The 18,346-nt window shown below is 43.1% G+C and overlaps 1 protein-coding gene and 1 long non-coding RNA gene across 5 annotated transcripts in view; both read left to right on the top strand.

Moving 5' to 3' along the window:
- LOC115406914 (uncharacterized) overlaps window positions 1-18,346 on the top strand; it is a 110,793-nt gene that overhangs the window by 40,109 nt on the left and 52,338 nt on the right. Inside the window, exons 1-6 of one of the 4 annotated variants that reach the window (XM_030117217.1) lie at window positions 15,555-15,605; window positions 15,712-16,038; window positions 16,404-16,709; window positions 16,814-16,939; window positions 17,033-17,061; window positions 17,152-17,592. The exons of 1 other annotated variant lie outside the window; for it this stretch is intronic. In XM_030117217.1, the coding sequence (XP_029973077.1) occupies window positions 15,563-15,605; window positions 15,712-16,038; window positions 16,404-16,709; window positions 16,814-16,939; window positions 17,033-17,061; window positions 17,152-17,280 (960 nt within the window). In that variant the 5' untranslated portion in view covers window positions 15,555-15,562 and the 3' untranslated portion in view covers window positions 17,281-17,592. Of the gene's footprint in view, window positions 1-15,554; window positions 15,606-15,711; window positions 16,039-16,370; window positions 16,710-16,813; window positions 16,940-17,032; window positions 17,062-17,151; window positions 17,593-18,346 lie in introns of those variants that run through there. 2 more of the 4 variants (XM_030117209.1, XM_030117201.1) reach the window with 2 other exon arrangements.
- On the top strand, window positions 5,384-6,383 carry LOC115407107 (uncharacterized). Its single transcript, XR_003933590.1, has 5 exons — window positions 5,384-5,480; window positions 5,777-5,797; window positions 5,883-6,008; window positions 6,088-6,140; window positions 6,244-6,383. It is a non-coding gene; the product is annotated as an uncharacterized LOC115407107 (long non-coding RNA).

The following is an 18,346-nucleotide window of genomic DNA, read 5'->3' as shown; positions in this document are numbered from 1 at the left end:
TTTCCTCTGATGCCAACCTCACATTCTAACCTCTGCAGGAGAATATTGTGGTCGATTGTATCAAAAGCTGCACTGAGGTCTAGGAGAACCAGGATTGAGACTAGACCTGCGTCAGCCGCCAATAGCAAGTCATTAGTGACTTTAACTAACGCAGTCTCAGTGCTGTGATAAGCTCTATATCCTGACTGAAATTTCTCAAATAAACTATTGTCCTGTAGGTGGCGGTAAAGCTGTTTAACCACAACTTTTTCCAGGACTTTTGAAATAAAAGGCAGATTTGATATCGGTCTGTAGTTAGCTAGAATATCAGGATCGAGATTAGGTTTTTTCAGCAGTGGTTTGATTACTGCGAATTTAAATGACTGTGGCACATAGCCATTTTCTAGAGAGGTATTTATTATAGTTATGATCGTATTTAAGATAACTGGAAGGGTATCTTTGAAAAGCTTAGTTGGAATTGGATCTAGGAGACAGGTTGAGGTTTTAGAAGACATTACAATTGAAGTAATCTCAGCCCCATTTACTAATGAGAAACTATCTAGTATTTCAGGTATTTCAGGTGGAGGCAGTGGCTGGATTCCCTGAGCTTGATCTGAGGAAAGCGCTTCACTGATTTTACCTCTAATGGTTATGATTTTATCATTAAAGAATTTAAGAAAGTCATGGCAGTTTAAAGATTCTGGGATTACTGGTTCCACTACAGTATGACTGGTTGTCAGTCTGGCTACAGCGTTGAATAGAAACCGAGGGTTATTTTTGTTTATTTCTATTAAACGAGAGTAATATAATGTCTTGGCTTTAAAAAGAATTTGTTTATAGCTTAGCAAGCTACATTTCCAGGCCTTCAGAGATTGTTCTGATTTAGATTTACGCCACAGTCTTTCTAATTGCCGAGTTTTTTGTTTGAGAACACGGGTTTCAGAGTTAAACCATGGAGCAACGCGCCTGGGTCGATTGGTTTTCAGCTGCAACGGGGCCACTACGTCAAGGGCAGATTTTAGTGAGTGCATAGCACTGTCAACAAACTGATCACTATTATCACCACTGGTCAATAAGCTCATTTCTGTGAATTCACAAGATAATGCAGCAAATGCAGGCTGGATCAATTCTTTGTACCGAGCCACAGATTTTTCAGATAATGTCCGTATCAGCTGAATTTTATCTTTTTGAGCACAGTAGTCTTCAATCAAAACCTGAAAAGTAATTAAAAAATGGTCTGAGAGTATGGGGTTCTGAGGGAGAACATTTAGGTCACTGACTTCTATCCCATATGTTAAGACCAGATCCAGGGTGTGCTTGTGACTATGAGTGGATTCATCAACATTTTGAGTGAAACCGATACTATCTAATACTGCAATAAACGCATTACTCAAACTATCACCAGAATCATCCACATGGATGTTAAAGTCACCTATTATAAGGATCTTGTTATGAGTCAATACTATATTGCTTAAAAACTCTGAGAACTCAGTTAAAAAGTCAGAGTAAGGACCAGGAGGTCGATACACAATAATTAATAGCACAGCTTTTTGATTCTTCCAATTTGGACAAGTAAGCGTTAGTATTAAGCTTTCAAAAGAGTTGAATTTAACATTAGTTTTGGGTTTAAGAAGAAGACTGGAGTGGGAAATCACTGCCACACCTCCACCTCGACCTGTTGATCTAGCTGTTTGGAAATTAACATAGGTTGGAGGGGTACATTCATTGAGCCTCACATAATCATCTTGCTGGAGCCAAGTTTCTGTTAGAGCAAGGAGATCAATGTTATTGTCACCAATAAGGTCATTAACTAACAGAGATTTAGTGGAGATTGCTCTAATGTTTAGTAGACCACATTTTATGTATTTCCTACTGGAAAAGTTATTTTGTCTTGTACAGATGTTAAGCTTTTTACCCATTGACTGTTTTTTAATGCTTTGAGCACTTTGGACAGACTCAGTCTCTGTTAGCCTAGGTAAACCTCCATGCTTGACTTGTAAAAATCCGGGAGCAGGATTAGTGACGAGATCAACAAGATCAACAGAGGAGTGTTCTACACGACTGCTCTGCGCCCGGGGCTCATAGCTGGATTGTCAATTTAGAGTTCGAAGCCGATCAGCCATATTGTGAGCTAAAAGGGCTGCACCATCCAAAGTTGGGTGGATGCCGTCCCTGCGGATGAGCCCAGGCTTTCCCCAGAAGGTGCGCCAGTTGTTTAGAAAAATAACTCCGTTTTCCTCACTCCATCTAGACAACCAGCGATTGAATGATGAAAGTCGGCTATACATTTCATCATTGACCAAATTGGGCAGGGGACCAGAGAATATTACGGCATCAGACATCGACTTAGCCAATTCACACACCGAGGCTACTTGTAATTTGAGCACCTCTGATTGTCTCCGCCGGGCATCATTACCGCCTGCGTGAATCACGACTCGACGGAATCTCCTACCTTCCTGTTTTAAAAGCCTAAGGTTCCCCTCGATGTCCCCCACTCTGGCCCCCGGGTAACACCTAACCTTCACCGCTGGCAGCTTCACGTCTCTAACTATAGAGCTGCCAATCACCAGCGTGTCCAGTTCAGCCGGCGTGTCGTCGCTGAGGGGAGAGAACCTATTGCAGACGTGAAGCGGTTCTTGGAGTGCTACGTGGCGGTGCTTAGCACTAGCCTTCCTCCGGACTGTCACAAACCGGTCCTGGTCTTGTCCCGGCTGCTCGGGACACGCTGCGGGGCTAGGCTTGCTAACACTCCTCTCACTGCGGGAACGGGCTGCGAGCCCTGCCGCTACCTCGCTATAGCTAGCGCTGCCCTGCCCCTCACATCTGCGCAGCCGCTCCTCTAACTCGGTTACCCTGGCCTCCAGCGCTGTCAATACACTGCACTTTACGCAAATACCCCTATCGTCAAGGGAGGCAGGGTTCTGACTCAACATACGGCACACTGAGCAGGAAAGAAAAGAAGACAGAGGGGAGGACGCCATAGCGGTCCCGGCGGACCAAGCTAGTTAGCACGCTAAGCTAGTTAGCACGCCGGTGGCGCTAACGGCGGAGAAGAAATGTAATTCACGAGAGATCGCTTGGTCAATCGGGGGCGAAGTAACCCCGGGGGCGTAAATAACCCCGATTTTTGATTGCTTCGTGAATTAACAGTAATAGCAAGAGAGAGACAGCAAGCACTTCAGTCGCTCGCAGGCTTCAGCAAGCTTCACCAACACGGAAAACACTCACCGGAGTGACGTCAGACGCTCAGGCTGCGCGGAGCCTCTCGGTGATTCTGGTCTTCCACTCTGGAGGAATAGGAGAATCTCCGAATTCTAATTTCAGAATAGGGGAACTTTCTGATGAACGATTTGACATTGTTTGTAATAGAATTTGGGGTGCAACTGCAAGTTCAGCAATGGTAGAGAGAGGTGGAATGGTCACATCCTGATCTGACTCATTACTAAGAATGACTGGGATCTTCTCATGGGATTGATCTGGGAGCCTAATCAATGAGTTCTGCACACACAGCCCACCCGGCAGTGGCGAAACTGGATGCTCCACCAGCGCCCATTGGCCAGATAACAACATGCTGGTGTGGATAGAGCCATCGACACGGGTGGTGTGACCAGCAGGAATCTGGACTGGAGACTTGCCAGCTAACCTCACAACACTGTCACTGCCCATCAGTTGCTGTTGGTGGCGGATCTGCAGCAGTTTAAGCACTGCTTTGTAACCATGGGCAGCTGGTTGGAAGTTGGTGTATTCACTCCCCATATACTGGCTATACAGCGGCTCCAAGGTGTTCATACCAATCAACACCAGGGATTGATGATTCTCGCCATCAGGAACAACAAGTGCCAGTGTAGAAACATCAAAATCAGCTCCCAGGAATTCACTAGGAAATGTAACCACCATCTCTACGTACCCAAGATAAGGAACTGCCTGTCCTGCGGCTCCTTCAACTTGCAGTAGATCACACAACGATTTCACCGGTTGGTCAGCAAGATGCTGGTTGTAGAATGACACTGGAATCGTAGTGACCTGTGACCCGGTGTCCAGAAGACAATTAAACTTGTCACCAGCAATCCCAATGTTGGCAGTGTAGCGGGATCCAACTAACCCCTTGGGTAATGCAACTGGAACAGAAGAAGCGGCCTGGGTTATTTCATGACATTTAACATGATTTTCCTCAGTAGGACATTGTGGGTCCACAACAGTTCCAGTTCGCCCCTCAACAGGAACTGACCCTAGTTTAAAGGGTATTTTGCAGGAGTACTTGATTTTTGCCATCTCTGTTGTTTCTCAGTGAGCCGTTTCTTCTTGGCTGCGACAAGTGCAGAGTTTGGGGGGTTATCACACTGTGGCTTAATATGACCGTCTTCACCACACCGATAGCAGTAGCCGGCCCTGGGAACAGAAGTCGGGTTCTTTGGTGGCTTGCCCGCCCTCTGCCCCTCACCTAACTTACGGCCTGGTGTGGGCTTGACAGCAATGGGCTGACTGATGCCTGATTGGGCAGCAGTGAGGGCTGCAAGTTGCTTCTGCATGTCAGCTATCTGTTGAGCCAGTTGCTGCGTGACATTAGTGAGCGCAGCAATCTCTCCCCTTTCTGCACCATCTGAGTAAGCATACTGTGCATGGGCTACAGCTCTGGTTCGCGATGAACCGAGATGTTGTTTCATGCGGATGGCTTTTGCAGCTTCACGATCTTCCTCAGTTCGCAGAAGGAGCAGAAACTCAGCAAACGATGGTGGGTTGTGTTTGCGTTGCTTTAACTGAAGTGCAGCAATAAGGGAATCATCCCAACAGCCACGGCAGAATTGGGTTACCAGGTGTCGGTCAGAGTCTTTATCCAAAACTCCGCCTCGTTTTACTGCCTGGTTCAGTGAGACCTGCAGGCGCTGCAAATAGTCGGATGGTTTCTCTCCACCGTCTTGGAACGTGTCCATAAATTTTGCATATAGTTCGTCACCATCTTGAACAGTGCCATATGCTGAGTCAAGGGTCTGCAGATAAACCATTGGTGGGGTGTCGGCCCTCAGGTGTTTAACTACGTCAGCAGCAGGGGGTAACAAACTGTCAAAGATCTTGCGGGAACGTTGGAGGTCTGACACAGCAGGATCTTTTAATAACAGCTCATCTCCAGACCGCCATGTGTCATAGTCTGACTCAGTTTGAGGTCTGGGTGATCTCCCAGAAAAAGCTCTAAGACGCTGTGTGTGTATGTTCCTTGTTGTTGTTGTTTTCAGGCTGCGCAGGTGTGGCTCAACACAATGTTAGTTTTTCATGGCCTCATCAGGCTGCAAACCAGAAGAAAACGTATCGGCTCAAAATCATTTTCAGTCACCAGACTGAAGTCTTAAAAGGAACAATGAGCTGTGACTCCAGTGAAGATCATCAGACTCATCCTTTGACAACAAAACTAGAATGTGAAACTTTAATTCTGCATGTTAATCAAACTCAGATCGATCCCAACGGACTTCACTTCTTCATACAAACTGGATCAGCGAACAAAAGAGGTGAATTTACAAGAGTTGAGATTAAAGTGGATTTACATTCATGCAAAATTTTACAAAATACAGTTACTTACAGATCTATTTAACAACCTTTCAATTTAATTTATTAATCATTTTTATCTGTTTTAACCAACTCAGTGTTGTATTATGAACCTTTTCAATCATTCAGAAAATCCTTAATTGATTTATTTACATAAATTTTACTGACTGCATTACTTATCGTTGTAACCTTATTTATTTTCACACAATTTTTTCTCAACACCAATTTTACTATTCTAATTATTTAGTATTCCCCGAAGCACAATCTGGCATCCCAGAAGGTAAGTGAGAAATTGTTCTTGTAAATTGGTTTCTGATGACAAAAACAAAATGAATAGAAAGTATAAGTAAATGTATTTTTTTCAGAGTGTAAGCTGGAAGATCTGAAGCGAGCGAACACAGCCCTTTACATTATCTGTACTGCACTGACCATGAGTATGATTGTCTCAGTCTATCTCATTTGGACCAACAAGAAGAAGAATTGCGACAGTGGTAATACAAGATTCATTTACATTTGCAGATTTAAAACTAAATGCAGATTTAAGTTGACTAACATCACATGTTGTGTTAGATTTCTCTTTTCCATTTGAAACAGAAGCTGAGCCGACCAACAGTGATCAGCAGGTAAAGTTACAGACAAAATGGAAAAGTTATTGAAGTATTTCTCTGGTTTCTTGTGAAAGCAACATTTTAAAATCTCTTCATACATTTCTTGATGTTTCCTCAGGGAGATGAAGCTTCAGTGACCTATTCTACACCAACATTCAGCGAGACAACAGTTACCAAAGCAGAAAGAAGAAACATGCTCTCAGATCAGAAAGAGACGATCTACAACGACGTGCGTTTCACAACTGAGGAGTAATTCACACTGAATCGACGAAATAATGATGTGATTCTGGTTTCCGTGACTCCCGAGTGCCCATGTAATTTCCAGCATTGGAGGTAAACATTAACTGATGCTCACATTCATGTTTTGGTCTTTTGGTGACTGAAGCTTAAAGAAACATTTTTAAACATTTTGATACAATTCACTCCATGTAATCTACCTTGATACTTTGAAAGATTCAAGTCGTTGCTGAGTACGTCCACAATATGAACTGTTATTCAAAGTTTTTGATCGTTTTGGAAGACAAGCTGTGTATTTTAACAGATACAATTCTGTCTTTACCTTCTCAACTCTGACTTGTTAAGTTTGTGTACATTATCATCTGTGTGTTTACTGTTTGAATAAATTACACCAATATATAAATTAAAGGCCTGCTCTTTCAAACGCTATTAACACCTTTCAAAAGTAACTCATACTTTCAATCAATCAATATGATGAAGAATACTTTTATTTGGAGGTAGTTAATAATTACAAAGCAATTCTATGGAACCTTATACAAATTGTTTAACAAGAATGTGAAAAAGTGACTGAAAGCTCTGTTCCTCATGGTGCTGAGACGGGTGGAGGGAACAGAGAGGTGGACAGAGGTGGAGACCCGAGGGAGTGAGAGTGATGAGGGGGGGACAGGTTGTGGATGGCTTTGAAGGTGCTGAGGAGAATTTTTAACATTCTATTTGACCGGGAGGCATGAAGCTGCTGGAGGACGGGGCTGATGTGGTGGAGGGAGGGGTTCTGGAGATGATGGGAGCAGCAGAGACCTGGACCATCTGGAGATCATGGAGAAACACCAAGGAGAAATGAGCTACAGTCGTTGATACGGGAGGTGACGAGGCTGTGGACCAGGACAGCAGTGGTGTGGAGGGTGGGAGAAGGGAGGGGGTGATTAATGTTATATAGGTGGAATTATGCAGACTGAGTAAGGCATTTTAGGCATTTCTGTCTACTTTTTTCCAGTATGAAGTTTGCAGGAAATATATTTCCCTTGTGTAAGTTCAGTGTGAACTTGAATCATACCCAAATCCTTCGGGGGGCGTGGGCCTGCTGAATGCTAGATCGCTAGCCAACAAAACATTTATTCTCAACGATCTCTTCACGTCGCGGAAGTTGGTTTTAATCTTGCTCACGGAGACCTGGCTGCAAGTCGGTGAGTCGACCCCGTTCTCCGAACTTTTACCTCCTGACTGCTTTTAACTCAACTCACCCCGGACCACGGGTAGAGGTGGAGGACTGGCAACTGTGTACAGATCCAGCTACAACTGTCGGCAGGTACCGGCAGATTCATTCTCCAGCTTTGAGCTTCAGACATTTGTGATAAACTTTGATACTCCAGTCATGTGCGCGTTGGTGTATCGCCCCCCAAAGCTTAACAAAGATTTTATTCAGGATTTTACAGACTTTCTATCAGGCTTGTCCCTGAACTTTGATCAGTTTTTAATTGTTGGGGATTTTAATATTCATGTCTGCTGTGAATCCAGACCTCTGGCCAAAGACTTCTTAAATCTGATTGATTCTTTTAACCTGACACAGTCGGTGTCAGGCTCTACGCACGTCAAAGGGCACACCCTGGACTTGGTGCTGTCCCATGGTCTTAATGTAAGCATGATTGATATTTGTGAAACGCACATTTCGGATCACTCTGTGATACTATTTGCGGTGACGCTGTCTCAGTGCGTGGTCTCTCCACGCGCTCCAGCTCATCGGTTGCGCACAATTAATTCCCAGACAGCCTCCTCGTTTGCTGACACTTTCAGTGAAATGTATCGCTGTGACGTGCAAAATCTCTCTTTGGATGAACTTCTTTTACATTTTCATAGCACTTGCACGAACGTTTTAGACGCGGTAGCTCCTTTTAGGCTAAAACGCCATAAGCCCAATGCGCAACCCTGGTTAAATGAAGCGACGCACAACCTCAGACGCGCATGGAGGCGCGCTGAACGGCAGTGGAAGAAGGACCGTCTCCAAGTCTCCATGCAAACACCAAGGGACAGGCTCATGGAGTATCAGAGAGCAGTTAGAGCTGCAAAAAGTGCTTTTCTGTCAAACCTGGTATCCACAAATTATCACAAACCCCAGTTGCTTTTCAACACGCTGAAATCTGTTGCAAACCCGTGTGATAAAATCATTCCTGTGCCCTCAGAAACCCTTTGTGAAAATTTCCTGTCATTTTTCACAAACAAAATTTCTGCTCTCAGATTAGCTTCTTCGACCGTAGAGGACTCACTGGCTCCATCAGTCTGTCATTCCAGCTTTGACTGTTTTGAACCTGTGTCTCTAACTGAACTCACTAAAATAGTTCAGCAGTTAAAACCCTCTTCTTGTCCTCTGGACATCGTCCCAAGTCGCTTGTTTAAGGATGTGTTTGATTGCATTAGTCCTTGTATTCTGAAAATGGTGAATGTCTCTTTAATGTCTGGATGTTTTCCGTCATCACTGAAACATGCTGTTATACAGCCACTCATCAAAAAGATGAACCTGGATCCAAATGTGTTGTCTAACTTTAGACCTATCTCAAAGCTGCCCTTTGTATCCAAAGTTTTGGAGAAAGCTGCCTATAACCAACTGCAGACTTACCTTGATTTAAACAAAATTGGAGAAAAGTTCCAATCAGGGTTCAAACTGCGGCACAGCACTGAAACTGCCCTTTTAAAAGTTTTTAACGACCTTCTTTTAACTGTTGACGCAGGAAAATCTGCTGTCCTTCTGCTTTTAGACTTGTCCGTCGCTTTTGATACTGTGGATCACAGCATCCTTCTGTCCCGCCTGAAGACACATGTAGGCATCAAGGGTACAGCACTAAATTGGTTTCGATCCTATCTCTCTGACCGAAGCTTCTCTGTAAATCTGGGCCAATACTCATCCTCTGTGTCTTCCCTGAATTATGGCGTTCCCCAGGGTTCAATACTAGCACCTGTCCTGTTCGCTCTGTACATGCTCCCTTTGGGGTTTATCTTTAAAAAGCATAAAGTCTGCTTTCATTGCTTTGCAGACGACATCCAGGTTTATTTACCTGTTACGGCCAGTAACTGTCAGTCTGCAGTAAAAACACTGCAGGACTGTCTCAGTGACGTCCAGACATGGATGAGTGCTAACTTCCTGAACCTAAACAAGGATAAAACTGAGATTTTGGTGTTTGGTCCCAATAATCCCCTGCAAGGACAAGACAGTGTTATTGGTCCTCTGTCCTCCTTCTGCCGTCCTTTTGTGAGAAACTTGGGGGTGATGGTCGACCCTTTGTTTAAATTTGACAAACACATCAGCTCTGTCATCAAGACCAGCTTTTTCCATTTGAGGACTCTGGCCAAAATCAGATCTTATCTTCCCCTGGCTGATTTTGAAAGAGTGATCCATGCTTTTATAACTTCTTGTTTGGATTATTGTAATGCTGTGTATGTTGGGCTGGACCAGGGCGCCCTGCAGCGCCTGCAAAGTGTTCAGAATGCTGCAGCCCGGCTCCTGACTAAAACAAAGAAACGGGAGCACATCACCCCTGTGCTGTGCACTTTACACTGGCTGCCTGTCCGCTGCCGAGTGGAATTTAAAGTTTTATTAATCACTTTTAAGTGTTTGCACTCCTTGGGCCCCCCATACCTGACTGATATGTTACAGCCCTACATGCTGACCAGAGACTTGAGGTCAGCTGACCAGCTCCGGTTGGCTGTCCCGAAAGCCAGGCTCAAAACCAGGGGTGACAGAGCCTTCTCTGTAGCTGCGCCCACCCTCTGGAACAGCCTCCCCCTCGATGTCAGGTCCTCCGAGTCTGTGGGACAGTTTAAATCCAGACTGAAAACACACCTCTTCTCGAAGGCTTTTTAAACACTAGCGAAACCGGAGTATATTCTTGGTGTCTTATTTGTCTTATCTGTGTTTTTTAATATGTTTAGGTGAGCCTGTTATTTTATTTAGTTATTTTATCTTTTTCTTTTTACTTCTCTATTGCTGTGCAGCACTTTGGTCAACGGAAGTTGCTTTTTTAAATGTGCTATATAAATAAAATTGAATTGAATTAAACTAAATATTTAAACAATGTTTTCACTCCTGTGTTGCTTCTCTAATCCTCAGAATAATCGATACAATTATTCAAATCTGAATTTTTACTTGTGATTCCATTTATTTGCTTTTATATTTAAGATTGCTTGATTTCAACGTTGAGTTTACCAGGTCATCTGGTCAGTTTAATCGCTGTGCAGGTTAAATTAATTTTACCACTCTGTGGTAATGATCAAAGAGCAGAAGGGAGACAGAAAACTTTCATTTTCTCCCTCTGTATTGGTTCTCAGTTAGTTTAAACAGCCACACCAGAGGGTACAGTTTACACAGAAGCTCTCAGAACAAGTCAGAGAGAGACAGCAGCTCTACTGTGTTCATCAATACAAGCAAAAATTTCAGTCATTGCAACTGTGTTGTTCATGATCTGGCTCAGACGTGTCAAACTGCAGTCCTCGGGGCCGGTGACCCTACATGTTGTAGATCTCTCCTAGTTGTAACAGCTGATTTCAATGATTGGACCTTTCTACAAGCCTGAGGACGACATCAACATGAGACTGAGGTGTGCTGCAGCAGAGAGAGAGCAAAAACATGCAGGATGCCGGCCCTTTTAGGATTCCGTTTGACATCTACACCTGCCAGCTGAACTATCAGGACCACATGCATGATGCACGAACGCTGTTTCCCTCAGATACTTTCATTCAAACAACATTAATAAAATTTGTACTTACAGACGCATGTTGTCTGAGCTCTCTGGAACAAGCAGGTAACACAGGTGGCTCACACTGCTGCTTCAGTGAATCAAAATGGCCGACAGCTGAACTACACAGGAGATCAAAAATCACCTCAGGCTGTACACAAACTTACCACTAAGGGTGGAAACCTGATCTTCCTGATCAGAACAGCACAACACTTTATTCTCAATAAAGGTGACACGAGAACTATGAACTGGCTGCTATTCTATTCACATGTGAATTGTTGAACTCTAAAGAAACGTTATTCATGATTTTGATGACCTTTGACTGTCCTGATGTTTGCAGATAAGATCAGGGTTTGAAGTGGATATTCAGCATCTCTTTTCATGTGACACCAGATACCCAATGAACATCAAGAGTCAGTAAAAATAATATTAGAGACAAAAGAAAACAAGGAGTTCAGCAGGTTTGACTTTGTAGTTGTTTAGACTTAATGTTACTCGGCAATTGTTTCTGACATTAGCATTAATCCAAACAATCGTAGTACATCTGCATACCACAGAAACATGTAAAATCAGCTGGGGAAAAAACAAACAAACAAAAATAGCTCAAATCAATCGTCATTAATATGTCACGGCCTGAAATATTAATGGATCAGAAGCCCCGCCCACTGAGGTGAAACATGGAGAGGAGAAATCTTGGCAAAAAAAGAAACTTTTAAAGCTGAAAATCCCTTCATTTCTGAGGTGGAGGTAAACAGGGAGAAGCTCTTTTTGAGAACAAAAACTGGAATAAAGGAGCCAGAAAAACACCGTCTTCAGGAAGATCACAGCGAACAGTGAACAGTATCACTGTGGATGAGCAGACACCAGATGATGTCTGAATAAAGCATAGGTCCATTACTGTAATTTAACCCTGACTGAACTGTTGTTGTTATTAATAATGCGGCTGACACATGTTACGCAGGTCACATTTTTATTGTTTTGTTTAATAATGTCTTTGAGCCAGACACCAGCGGCACCGCGGCCAGGTCTCCTCTCCAGAGTGGTGACAGTGGGGACACACCCAGCAGAGAGCCAGAACCGGGACCGGGCCGGACCCGATATGCTCGACCCGGGACCCGGGCCACCAAGGGCGGCCCACTCCCTGTGCTGGACCAAGACCGGCCATCATCACTCAGAGGTGCTGGAGAGGCAAACAGAAATATGCCGTTCATTGGCCTCAGTAGAGAATCAGTAACACACTGAATAAAATAAGGAAGTCTTAATAAACATTGTTCATTGACTGTATTTAATCTCCCTTTGTCTCTCGGCTTGCATAACATGATTAAATAGAGCATTTGCAAAGCTTTACAGTAAACTTTACATGTCAGAAGTGGTTCATCAGGTCCTGTCTCCTCAAGTGCAGTCTTTGCTGGTTCTCGAGACATCGGGTCCTCTCGTGGCACTGGCAAATCAAAAGTCACTCCATCGGCCATTGCAATATTGTGTAAAACTGCACTCATCACCTTCAGCGCACTGTTCTCTCACAATCAAACCCACTTCAAGGAAACAGGACAGTTCACCTGTACCTTCCCAGGCTGCGACAAGCAATATGACAAGGCCTGCTGCCTCAAGATCCACATGCGGAGTCACACCGGTGAAAGGCCGTTTGTGTGTGACTCGGAGGGCTGCGGCTGGTCCTTCACCAGCATGTCCAAACTGCTCCGACAAAAACGGAAACACGATGACAACCGTCGCTTCGTGTGCACGGAGGAGGGCTGTGGGAAATCCTTCACCCAGGTCGAACACCTCAAGGGCCACAGCATCACTCACCTGGGCACAAAGCCCTTCCAGTGCCACGCAGAAGGCTGCAACGCCAAGTTTTCAGCTCGCAGCAGCCTGTACATCCACTCCAAGAAGCAAAAACCCTTCTATGGGCTTCTATCCAGGCTAAGCCCAACTCCAAAATTCAAATGTGGATGTGGAGTATGTGGGTATGGTTTACGAGGCTATCAAACCCTCCCAAAACAAACATTAAAGCCTCCCTAAAACTTCTATCAAAGCTTAAAACAGAGTTAAAATGCCAGTAAGCACTCCCTGGCCTGACATCTCTGTTTAAAATACTGTTTAAAAGTAGGCAATGATCAGTAAATCCAACAGGTAAAATGTCACACCTCCTAAAAACATTAAAATGATGCTTAAAACAATAAATACGATCCAGCCTGGCTGAGGAGACCCTGCTCTCTCTACAGTGGGACCAGGTGTACTGCCGACAGTCAGGATGCATCCTTCTCCAGACGTCCACAACGCCCTGAGAGTTGACCAGCTGCTTCAAGACGTGCTGAGAGGCTGGATGAGGCTCTGCATGATTGCGATATAAAGGCGCGTCTTCTGTGCAGTTAAAATCCCCACCCACAAACAAATATTCCTCCGACCCACACCCACTTACCACCTCAGTCAGTTTGAGGAAAAACTGCTTCCTCTCTGCACCGGCAGTTGGAGCATAAATGTTAATAAATACATGTTTAAAATGGTGGAACTGAGCTTTGACTAAAAGCAACCTCCCCTCTACACAATGCTGGACCTCCAGTGAGTTGGGGGGACCTCCCTGGGGCGGCAGCGGGGCCGGGTCCTGCAGAACTTGGCCCCGCCGTGCCGGACTCAACCGAGCCGGGCTCCGCCGAACCAGATGGAGTCGACACAAATTGTGCTGGGCAGGCTTTCACGGTATGTCCCTGTTGTCCACAGCCAAAACACTTCATGCCAGCTGAGCTCGCGAAAACCACGCAATAATAATCATTCACTCTCACACGGAATCTGAGGTTGAGTCCCTCGCTCCGGTTATTGAGTATCATAAATACATGTATTGTGACACACAGCAGTTTTCAGCAAGCGAGACTTTTACATCCAGACAGGATGAACCTGTCTGCGACAGTGATACCCGACTCCACCACAGAGTTGGCCTGCTCCACCTGGTCCAGGAAAATCATCACGGCACTGTACATCCTCGCGACTGACTTCACATCATCAAAACCCACTTTTTCCCCCACAGCCAGGGCCACGTCTTCCACACTGCAGGGGAACTGGGCCACGACCCGGACCGCGTGTTTGCGGGTGAGCTGTCTGAGGTTGGTCATGGCTGCAACCAGATTCCCCCCCCCCCCCGCCCCCGCCCTGCCCCAAACGGACCACAAAACCCACCAAGAAACCCCGAAAAACGATATAAAACATGTAAATGTGCTCTGTGATTAATAAACTAATGTAAAAGTGAACATTAACAACTTAAACAAACAGAAATACAAGCAAAAAGCCACGCCACACACACCACGCTCTCACACACTCCTGCCACCACTCACTCCCAGCATGCACCATACACCGCAAGAGAGAGAGAGAGAGAGAGAGAGAGAGAGAGAGAGAGAGAGAGAGAGAGAGAGAGAGAGAGAGAGGGAGAGAGAAGTGAAGAGAAGGGAAAAGAGAAAGTGACAAAGATACAGAAATGATCTTTCAATCTGAACGGACACACCAGACAACCGGCTGCTACACCTGCACAGAGACACAGCAACGAAACATAGCTGACAATTATCTGGGGCAAGCAAGCAGAGGAAACATATTGAACTACAAACCAGAGAACCAGGAGAGACACAGAAACCTGTCTCACACCCCACAAGACAACACGGTGACTGAGTCCACATGCAGATTATGAAGAGTGATTAAAGAAGAGCATAATCATGGAATGTGACTGTGATCATGCAAACATGATCTCTGACGTCTGTGAAGGCCAGAAGCAGCTCAAGAGAAGCAGGAAATATAATATGAAAGACCTGCAACAAATAATGTGAATATCTGAGTACATCAGAACCAGATAAATCATTCTTTCACTGCTTATCCAAGTGATTTTATCAGGTAGAGGGCTGAACACCACACTGGTGAAACACCCTGGTGTGTGCCAAACAGTGACCACAGCAGTGTGATAAGCTTTACCCTGATGACACTTCATCACTGAACAAATGAACGGCTCAAAACAGAGGAGCCAACTCCTCAGGTCCAGACTCAGTTGTCGATACCTCAAGGAACAGACACACTCTGTTATTTACAGCGCTGCATCAGTTTTGGACAGAGATGACAGATGGTTTGAGAGAACAGTAAAAGAGATCATCTGTATAAAAAACCCCTCTTAAAGAAGGAGGTTTACAAGAACAGTTCTTCAGTATGTTTCATAAAGAATAAAATACTTTTTTCTTTAACTGTTCATTTGTTTGTTTATGCTGTGAAGTTTTCAGAGACCAAACCATACAGCCTGCTGTTGATGTTGTTTCAAGTGTTGCAGGTGTTGACATTGTTGGAAACACAAAGTATTTCCACTACGTGTTTCTCATCACATCCTTCTGTGTGATGAGGAACCAATCAGATCGTTGTGATGTTTGATCCTCCCACTTGATGGGATTAAAAATCAACTGAAGACACTTTGATGGTAACATTTTATGGTGGAACTCTCAGAAAATGTTTGTCACATTTTGTTTTCTGTTGATGATCAGAGTCGCAGGTAAGCATTTGTTGAAATTTCAGATTCAGCAAACACATCAAGTGATGATGAAAATTCTGTTTTGTATTTAATTCACTGACCAAATTTTATTTTTTTTTTATTTCAGGCTCTTCAGATGATCAGACGTTTGATATAAAGTCTGTTGCTGCTCAACAAAATGTGACTTTGACATGTCCTCGTTCATTTGGGGTCAAGGATCTATTATTTTGGCTGAGAATCATTTCTGGTCACCAGCCTGAATTCTTGGGAGGAACATATGCCTTTGACTTAAATAAAGTTACTCAGACGACTCATTTCACAACCAAACAAGGACCTGGAACTTTCATTCTGCACATTAATCACACTCAGATCAATGATACTGGACTTTACTACTGCATACGGACCAGCAAGACTAACATGACCTTCTTGAGAGGAGTGCTTCTCAAAGTTAAAGGTAAAGTAAACTCATTTCATATTTAGATATGTAATCTTTCTTATGTACTGACATAAATTCTATTTCTGTAATTACCCACCTAATTCCACAAATATATATGTATATATATATATATATATATATATATATATATATATAGATAGATAGATAGATAGATAGATAGACAGACAGATAGATATGTACATATATATACTTTTTGAATAACTTTTTCTCACTTTCATATTTGCTTTATTAAGGCTTTAATTCCTTACTCATTTATTTATTTTTTTATTTTTTTAAGACAGATATTGTTTTTAGATTTGTTTTTTTACTTTGAGCTTGGTTCTTCCCAGGACCCCAGTCTTCCATCTCTAGCATCATTCAAGCTCCTCCGTCTGCTGCGGTCCATCCAGGAGAGTCGGTGTCTCTGCAGTGTTCGGTCCTCTCTGACTCTGAGAAGAAAACATGTTCAGAAGATTACAGAGTTCACTGGTTCAGAGCAGGATCACATCAATCTCACCCCAGTTTCATTTATACTCATGGAGACAATGTAGAATGTGGATACTCTTCACAGAAATGTTTCTATAACTTCTCTAAGAAGGTCAATGTCTCTGATGCTGGTACTTATTACTGTGCTGTGGCTGCATGTGGAGAGGTCATGTTTGGAAATGGAACAAATGTAGACATTAAAGGTAAGCCTAGAATTTTTTTTCTTCTCATAAAATGGTTTCCAAAAAAAACAAAAAAACAAAAAAAAAAACAATTATCATGACCACTGAATGTTTTATTTTGTTAGATTCCAAGACAAGACCTCTGAATCACACAGAAATAGCTCTTTGCATTGTCTGTGTCGCTTTGGCTGCAATTGTGATTGTTTCAGTCTATCTTATTTGGACCATCAAGAAGAAGAATTGTAACTGTGGTAATACCATTTTTTTTCAAATCAGTATATTTAACACCACATGCTTTAAAGTGACTGACAACTCATTTTGTATTAAATGTCTCTGTTGAAAAGGTGCTGAACCAGCCAGCAGTGATCAGCAGGTGAAGCCTCAGGATGACAAAGTTGTTGATTTCAGGTAATTTCATGTAAATAAAATTTTAACATTTGCACAATTTCTTATATTTCTTCAGAGAGATGAAGCTTCATTGACCTATTCTGCACCAACCTTCAGTAGGAGAAAAGTCACCAAAGCAGAAAGAGGGAACACACACTCTGCTAAAAAAGAGACAATCTACAGTGATGTGCGTTTTCACAACTGAACGAGTGAAACTCTTTTTCTGAGAAGTCTTGATGAAGTGATTATTCTTTCCAGAATGTGATTTTACATGTAGCTAACAAGTTTCAAGTCACAGAGCAGTTGTTCATTACCACAGCATTGATTACAATCATTTAGGTGATTTGAGTCACAAATATTATTGTCTCATGAGGTTTATGGTTGTATTTGCTCAAAGTCTGTAAAACAGGTCACGGAGCAGGACGAGGAGAAACGGTTTTCTGACTGTTTCTATTCAGGTGTTGGTTTATTGTGTGCAGCTTTTGAGACGTTGGCCATCACTGCAGTTTCCATAGCTGTGACGGATTATTCTTTGGACCTTTCAATAAACGGAAGTCTTTTTTATATCTATATTGCTTCTTCCTTTGGCTGAATTTAACAAGTCAGAAACTTCACATCCTGCAAGAGTGGCAAGGATGGGTTTTTTTGAGAATGACAGACATCTCGCCACTACAGTAATCTAGTACTCTCATACTTAAGTACAGTTTAAAGCCACAGTTTGAATCAACTCCAATTTTTGGATCTTTATTTTTGCACATTGTATTTTTTTAACTGATGAAATTGTCTCTGCACTAAATTTTGTTGAACTTCATGACTGCATGATGATACAATAAAATTACTTCATTAAAAGTAAATAGAACGTAAATTCAATCTAGGAAAAGTAACTGATATTCTGATGCATTGTAATCAATTAAATTGTCTAAAAGGCAACAGCAGCTGCAGTTAAGTGCAAACTTCACATCACTCTTCCTTCCACTTGTGATTTTAAATTTACTCAAATTTCATGTCTGTAATAAAACAGTCACATTAAACTTTACTTCGGTGATTTTATTTTTTTTTTTTGGGAGAATCTCATTATGATTTCTGTCATCTTACTGTTGTGATGACTTTGATGTCATTTCTTCAGAAAACTGAATCTAACAACAAGTTTTCAAAATATCCACCCTTGTTCTGTACCAGTGTGTTACGTGTACGGCAGAGGCTCAAGAGCATCACAAAATGAAGATTGAAACAAGATTTATTGAATTCACGGGGGGATCTGAGGTCCAGGA

The sequence above is a fragment of the Salarias fasciatus genome, chromosome 2 (genome assembly GCF_902148845.1).
Source record: "Salarias fasciatus chromosome 2, fSalaFa1.1, whole genome shotgun sequence".
In the NCBI taxonomy this organism is placed as follows: domain Eukaryota; kingdom Metazoa; phylum Chordata; class Actinopteri; order Blenniiformes; family Blenniidae; genus Salarias; species Salarias fasciatus.
The sequence above is the reverse complement of the archived record's forward strand: the minus strand, read 5'-3'. Positions and strand labels throughout refer to the sequence as shown.